This window comes from Penaeus japonicus, unplaced genomic scaffold (genome assembly GCF_977035675.1).
Source record: "Penaeus japonicus unplaced genomic scaffold, GWHDUDI00000001_assembly GWHDUDI00000011, whole genome shotgun sequence".
Classification (NCBI taxonomy): domain Eukaryota; kingdom Metazoa; phylum Arthropoda; class Malacostraca; order Decapoda; family Penaeidae; genus Penaeus; species Penaeus japonicus.
The window spans coordinates 18887577-18895076 of NW_028234413.1; the positions used below are offsets into that span (position 1 = coordinate 18887577).

General features: G+C 37.6%; 1 protein-coding gene across 2 annotated transcripts in view; it reads right to left on the reverse strand.

Annotated features, from left to right (window-relative positions):
* lds (transcription termination factor lodestar) overlaps nt 1–7500 on the reverse strand; it is a 26098-nt gene that overhangs the window by 17992 nt on the left and 606 nt on the right. Inside the window, exons 1-10 of one of the 2 annotated variants that reach the window (XM_086541681.1) lie at nt 7204–7500; nt 5562–5779; nt 4082–5150; nt 3760–3873; nt 3075–3242; nt 2176–2291; nt 1790–1895; nt 819–963; nt 501–674; nt 187–384 (exon numbers count right to left, since the gene is read on the reverse strand). The exon at nt 7204–7500 is cut by the window's right edge and continues 318 nt beyond it. In XM_086541681.1, coding sequence (XP_086397807.1) covers nt 187–384; nt 501–674; nt 819–963; nt 1790–1895; nt 2176–2291; nt 3075–3242; nt 3760–3873; nt 4082–4918 — 1858 coding nt within the window. In that variant the 5' untranslated portion in view covers nt 4919–5150; nt 5562–5779; nt 7204–7500. The remainder of the gene's footprint in view (nt 1–186; nt 385–500; nt 675–818; nt 964–1789; nt 1896–2175; nt 2292–3074; nt 3243–3759; nt 3874–4081; nt 5151–5561; nt 5780–7203) is intronic. The other variant, XM_043006235.2, reaches the window with a different exon arrangement.

Consider the following 7500-nt stretch of genomic DNA (forward strand, 5'->3'; position numbering starts at 1 on the left):
CTATACACATAAGAAAGATGCTTAAAGCTAGAGATATATGCTTTTATATTTATTGAGTGCAGCTTTTCCTTTTATGCAAAATGTATAAACAAAATTAGGATGTAAATGATTTCATTTATCAAACTGTTAAGCCCTTTTCTACCAACTTCTAATAAGTGACCATATCTCTTACCAACGGACACTTACCAAGGATACCACCAGGAGGGAGCTGCCTCTCCCGCCATAGCAGCCAAGCAAGGGCACGACGTTGATGGGGCATTAGCGTAGCCTTAAGGCAACGTGGCTGCTCTTCCTCAACAGTATCTACATCAGGGGCAGATTTCATGGCCTTGTGGAGGCCCTCAATGGCATCACTTGTGAGCCGTACCATTTCACGCTCACGGGCTGATGGGGAACAAGTCCTAGTTAGCAACCATACGCAATATACAAAGCAAATTACTTGTTATCATGGTTATTTACATTTTCCAGTAATGCAATTCCTTCAGACTTCAAGAACTCACCTGAGGAGATCTTTCCACCATAATTCCTAGCATTGTAATCCTTGTCTGCACTATAGAGAGCATCAAGCACATGCTGGGGAAGTAACTGCTGTGGGTCTGCTTTCTTGGTGGGTGGTGGCAAATGGGAGTACTCCAGGAGCTTTGTCTGACGGTACTGTGGCTCGGGTCCTTTGACTGTAAAGATTAGTTTTTACAGTCAATATATAAATAGATTTGACTCTATAGTTGGTTTAAACTGGTCAGGTTTTAAAATTCCTATCAGTGTTTGGATTTTCATTTTTTTCTTTTCATTCTATCTTTTTAAATCTGGTGGCTTACCCTTTATAACCTTGACTTCTGTTTCTGTATTAATGTTAGCTTTTAGTTCCATCATCATCACTTCCTTCTCAAGTTCCGTAATTCGCTGTCGAAGTTTCAATCCCCCGTCTGGTAAAGCTCGTGGGTTAGCTGCCCGATAGACCATCTTCAAAAATAACAAAGTTTATTAGAAAATGTTTGTATGTAGCCTTATGTATTCATGTATGACCCAGCAGGCTCAAGGTGTTAAACAAGCATTCCATGGGTTGAATGAGACCTGTCATATTATGCTTAGGGTATATGGCCATCATGCTGCAATTAACATATCTTGTATTTTAAATAATTTAAGTGTCTTCTTGTCTTTTAAATATATCACTTATATCTCTAACATTTCTTAATGAATAAAATGGCATTTTTTATATTCTACATACAACAAAGTTCATTATGGTTTAACCCCTTTACCATCAACTTATACATTTGTTTGATTCTTCACATATTCTTTTACACATATCTTCCATTTAACCCACTGTGGATGGGTGTAATGACATACATGATGCACAAGTTTTTGGCCTCATAGCAGGTGTTGTTACGTACATGACGATAGTCGGTGTGCCATAACTAATGTTGGGGAGCAAGGATCACTGCATTTCTTTATTGTACTATGAGTAATGACTCTATTTAGTGAGTATTGATGACAATTGCAATCAGAATTACTATAATTGCAGTAATATTAATCAAAACATTGATAGAGCTTGTCAAATCTATCCCCGTCTGCAATGGGTTAAGAGGTAGATATCTTATCCATGTAAAATAATAATAATAAAAAAAATATACACATATAAATGCAAGTGCCTCCTAAATGTTTGTATGTAGCCTTAAGCAATCTATAAACTGAGTTGACACCCTTTGCAGTAAACAATGTTGAATTAATGAATATAATTTTTGCTTTTATAACTTTTTTCATTGTTATAAAATTGAAGATCAAGACATACCTTAATTTCATTCAACTTTTTCTTTGTTGCCTCTAATCGACTTTCTGTCTGTCCGATTCCTACAGGATCTACAGTCTTGCTTTGTTGAGAACTCTGGTAGTCAAACCTAGAATTTCAAGAAGAGCAGATCATATATATATATTTAACCCTCTCTGGACGGGTGGTACAGCATGTGTACCGCGCATTCAAAAGCCCAGTGGCCGGGCGGCACAGTATTGTGCCAGCCATTCAATTGATTTAGGCCTAATAATTCGAACGCCCCGGCATTTGGACATTCAAGGCTAGAATTCCCCCGTCGGGGATGGGTTAAAGTAGTGAAACAAATGCAATGACATTCCTACTTTTCTTGTATAATATAAATTCATGAATAGTTGCATATCTGTTACCTGTGCACATCTATGCCTTTCTTGCGAGCAACATCCTCTTCCAATTGTGCAATCTGTTTTCGCAATTTTGCCTGCTTGTCAGGTCTGGACATCCTACTGGCTTCACCATACTCCATCTGTGGTCAAGAGAAAGGTCATCGATAAGTGTATGTAAATTTGATCCATATATGCATAACAGAAAAATATAATACCGCACAGATGGCTCCACAAGAGGTTAGTTACCAAGGAGTCCATTAACCCGTTGTCAATGGGGCTGTTTTGGCTGCAAATGGTTGAAACGCTGGGATATTTCAAACACGGTAAGCCTAACACCTCAGGCTATTCACCCGCTTTGGCTGCAACCAAGCACTAAGTGCCCAATCACCCAACATGCCAGCCAGATGGATAGCCACAACAAAATAGCTAGTCCCCGGTGGCTGGTCCTGCAACCACTCAATGTGATATCTTGTCAACTGGTGTTAACGGATTAATAGACCTATCTGACCTGTTTACCACATTCCTTGAATTTTTGTGAAAACATTTATATTTCTATTACTATCACTGTTATATAAATAATAATAATAGTACTTATAATCAAAATAGCATTAGTAATGACAAAGACAATATCAGAAATAAACTTATTTTACTAAAAATTAAAAAAAGGTAAGGCTAGATAGGCCTACTAATTGACTCCTTCGTGACTAAGAGCATATGGAACCACACACATGTAAAAATAAATAAAAATAAAGCCATAGTCTTGGTGTTAGTCTAAAGAAATGTTGCTTAAATTGACATCAAATTCCTACCACACAGAGTAAACTGATGTGGCTGCCTAGGATAAAGCTGGCAAAAACCCTAAAGATGAAAAGGATCTAAAACCATAGCAATGACTCAGAAAAAGCTTCCTTAAAAAGGCATACCTTCTTCTGTCTCAGTTTCCTCTCAAGGTCATTCAAGCTTGGCTCTGAAATGCTCTTCACTGACGACGCAGAGGAGTTTGACATGTTGTGTATGGAACTTTCACCACTACTCGATGCCACAGATATATCTTGAGAATTATTAGGACTTCCTTTGTGGCTTGATACATCCTGAAATAGCCAAATACAATAAAATGAGTTTCTTTATTTTTTTATTCTAAAAATTCTAAAAAAAATATCTAAATAAAAAATGAAGAAAAAATTCTAAGAAACAAAAATGCAAAATAATTCATTTTCAAATGCATTAACTATATAAAAACATTGAAAAAAAAACCTGAGATAGATAATACGAAATGGAAGGAGAAAAGGAATCTAATCGAAAGAGTGAAAAAAAATATATAAAAAATACTGAGTGAAATAACAACTGAAAGGACGAAATGGTATGATAATCAATTGACAAAAAGGAAAAGAAAAGAAAAGAAAAAGGAGAAACAATTAGGGGGGGGGGGGCAGTACCAGATAATGTAAAGAGTGAAATATAACCTAAACAAAATGCTGAATGAAATAAAAATAAAGTAGAATAATGAAAGGACAAAATGCTCAGGTTATCAATAATAATAATAATAAAAAGAAAAAAAATGAAAGGGGGAGGTGAAGTAAAAGCAATAGTTATTATCAAACAACTCACCTGGATGCTGTCAACACTCAGATTCGCCAAGGCATCTTCCAAGGAACGAATTTTAGCCTTTAATTTTTCCCCCCTATCAGGAAGAGCTGCCATGTTGCCTGACCGCATCACCAACTAAAGACAAAAATTTAAATTACTGAAAAATGCTACTCAAAATGATATGACATTATACTTAACACAAGATTATGGTCGAACTTGCTTCTAGCATTTGCATTAATCAAGATCCACAACAACATTTATCAATTATAAATATTGTATACACTTTATTTCAAAAACAATAATGATTAATAATATTAATGACTATAGGATTATCTAAACCTACTTTCATTTGTTTCAGCTTTTTTTGGATTTCTTCTGCATTCATATCTGACATTGACATGCCTGAGGTCAAACTCCTGCCACTTGTATTCCCTGCAGATGCACCTGACACTTCCAAAATACTGACTGACTTATTGACCGAAGAAGCCGAGTTATCAAAGTTTGCTTGTTGAATCGATGAAGATGATTCATCTTTTTTCTGTGGTGTTCTCTTTTTGATTTTAAAACGGTGTCCATATTTCTGCTGGGGTGTTAGGGATTTTTCATTTTCTGGAGATGATGGAGATACAATGGAATCATTTGTTCCCTCTAAAATTCCACTGGAGTGTGGCTCCTGCTCTGAGATATCCCTTAGGGGAGACTCCTCTTGGCTGTCACTGTCAATAACAGTTGTTTTCTTCCTTCTTATAAACTGGGGAATTGGACTCTCAACATCACTGACCAAATCAACAACATGTCTATGACTTGGATGAGTCACCTTGCCATCCTGAACATCAGAGGAACTTTTGTATTTAGCAGATCCTTCAGTACTTAACCTGCTATCATTCTCTTTGCTTTTCCACTTTCTTTCCTGTCTGTATTTTAAATGGTGGCTCACATCAGATTCTGAGTCTGAGTCTGATTCCACCACAGCCTTATTTTTTCTCTGATATGGTTGTGGGATGGGGCTCTCTCCATCTTCATCATCAGAGATTACAACAGCAGTAGATTTCCTCCAAGTGTTGAGCGGTGTTGTAGGGTCAAGAGTTGGAGTACTGGCCATCATTCCACCTTCTATCTTTGAACTAATACCACCACATGAAGGCAGGGTAGGAGTGTCTGTGGAAGGGGTGGATCCCATCCCCCTCTGATGTGCCCTTGAAGCTTCCGCTTTGGGAGTATCCCGTGCAACTTTGGCATTATTCGACTTGACAACAAACTCATGGAAGTTTGAATCACCGACTGCTGAATCATCTGATATGTATGCACTGACATCATCCTCTGACTCAGTGATAACCTTGGCTCCACTCTTGGCATAGCTGACATCCTCATCCTCATCAGAATCTGGTACAGATACTGGTCCACTCTCAGACCTGTAAAAAGAAAAGAGTTAGTGAGGGTCTTCAAGTTATGCATATATATTTATATATGGCACATGACTATTTGAAAACTTTTATTAGTATACTGCATAGATATGGAGTAAAGCAAACCTAAATACTGAATATGACATGAAACATGAAAAAAGAAGAAGAAGGAGACCATGAAAATGATCAGATGGAGTGAAAGAGTAGGAAGACTAGGAGGCAGAAGAGGAGGAGTAAAAGTATGGGGCAGAGTAGATGATGGTAGGGGCACTCATGGTGGTAGTAGCATTGGTGAAGGAAAAGAATAAGGATGAGAAGGGGAAGGAGAAAGAGAAGAAAAAGAAACAGAAACAGAAATGGAGGAGAAAAAAATAAAATAAAAACATGAGTACAGAACAGGACTCCAGTACAACTTCACACCTTAGAGATGATGCCCGAGAACTTTGTGAAGAGTGGTATTGTCTACTCCTCTGCTGGAAGACGCCACGATGAGTCTTTGGTGTGTCAGGAATGCTGTCTGGACTCCCCGGGCTGGCAGGAATCACATCTGGAGAATTTTCTGCCGAGCTTATTATGTTAGAAGATTCAACCCCACTAGAGCTTGCATCAGAGATCCTTGGCCTCCATGCTTTGAGATCCTGAAAAAATAGAAAACTATAATAATCAAATCCGTGTGTGTAATTTTTACATGCTCTCCAAATGGATATATCCACATTGGATGAGCATATTGCATATAGTGTTGTTTATGCAATATGTATATATATATATATATCAAAATGGGGTGAGTATATTGCATACTAGGAAGAGGAAGAGAGAGAGAGAGAGAGAGAGAGAGAGAGAGAGAGAGAGAGAGAGAGAGAGAGAGAGAGAGAGAGAGAGAGAGAGAGAGAGAGAGAGAGAGAGAGAGAGAGAGAGGAGGGAGAGAATGAGGCAGGAAGGAAGGAGGAAGGGAGAGATATACATTGGAAAGGAGAGAAAAAGAAAGACATTACAAAGAAGATAGGGGTAGACATTGGAGAGCTAAAGAGGAGGGAGAGAGAGAGGGAGGGAGGGAGGGAGGGAGAGATAGAAAGAGAGAGAAAGAGTGAGAAAGAGAGAGTGAGAGAGAGAGAGAGAGAGAGAGAGAGAGAGAGAGAGAGAGAGAGAGAGAGAGAGAGAGAGAGAGAGAGAGAGAGAGAGAGAGAGAGAGAGAGAGAGAGAGATTGGAGAGCCAGAGAAATTAAAGGTAAAGGGTAGAAATATTGAAGAACACAAACTAGCAAGAAGTGCTGTGCTTTATTGTAGGTCTCCTTGAGTTTATTCTGGTATTCACAATATTCAATAACTCTTCTGTCATTTCCATGGAATGAAAATGAGATTACTTTTCTAATCTATTGCTAGACCTTAGATTTTGTCTGTAGTATCTGCATCCTAAAAAGAAGCAACTGGCATCAGCCAATTTTCACCAATACCAATACCTTAATAATTGGCAGATAACACCATTACTGATACTTTATCCCATCCCTATTAAATAGTGTTGCTTATGCAAGTGTGAGAGAGTGAAGAGGTTTGCAAAATATGTCTGCATTCATACAAATGAAATAAGTTCATGAAGTACTACTCCACTGAATCAACCATCACTTTCTACTTTGAATGAAAACATTGAGGGTGAAAACATTTTTTTTTGAGTTGCAAGCACTTACTTGCCAAAGAGTCAATTAAAAGGCCTACCTGACCTCACCTGTTTACCCCTTTCCCTTGAATTTTCAAGGAAAAAGGTTTTTATTTCTATCAATATAATCATCACTAATAATGTAATTATAAATATAATTTTTCTCAGAATCAAGTAAAATAAAAGCATTGATTTTGTTTACATGCATAAAAGTTCAAGGAATGGGGTAACAGGTAAGGTCAGGTAGGCCACTATTTGACTTCATGGTGTTAGTACTAAATACAAAAACAAATAAAAAACGGATTGCTTTTCAAACAGTGAAGGTTTTCAATGTGGATAACAATAGCGATGGATATAATCCTCATTACTACCAAGTAATAGCAGGCATTTTCAAAAGAATCTATATCTTACCTACATGAACATGGTGTACTACTAAGGCCATTAAATCACCTAGCTTGCAATTTGCCTCTAAAATACTGTGCAGACAGACACATAGCCTTTGGCCACGGGAAAAAGTTTGAAAGAACAAAACGGCACCAGATTTGCACTTTCTTGAGTGTCAACTCTACCAGCACCTTTCTATAGGAAACACATTTTGTACCAGACAAAATTATATGGTTTGTTAATTCACTTTACACAATAAGTGGAAAACATGACAATTTTGTATGTGATAAGTCCCAATATAAGCTCTTACTTGTCAAAATACGT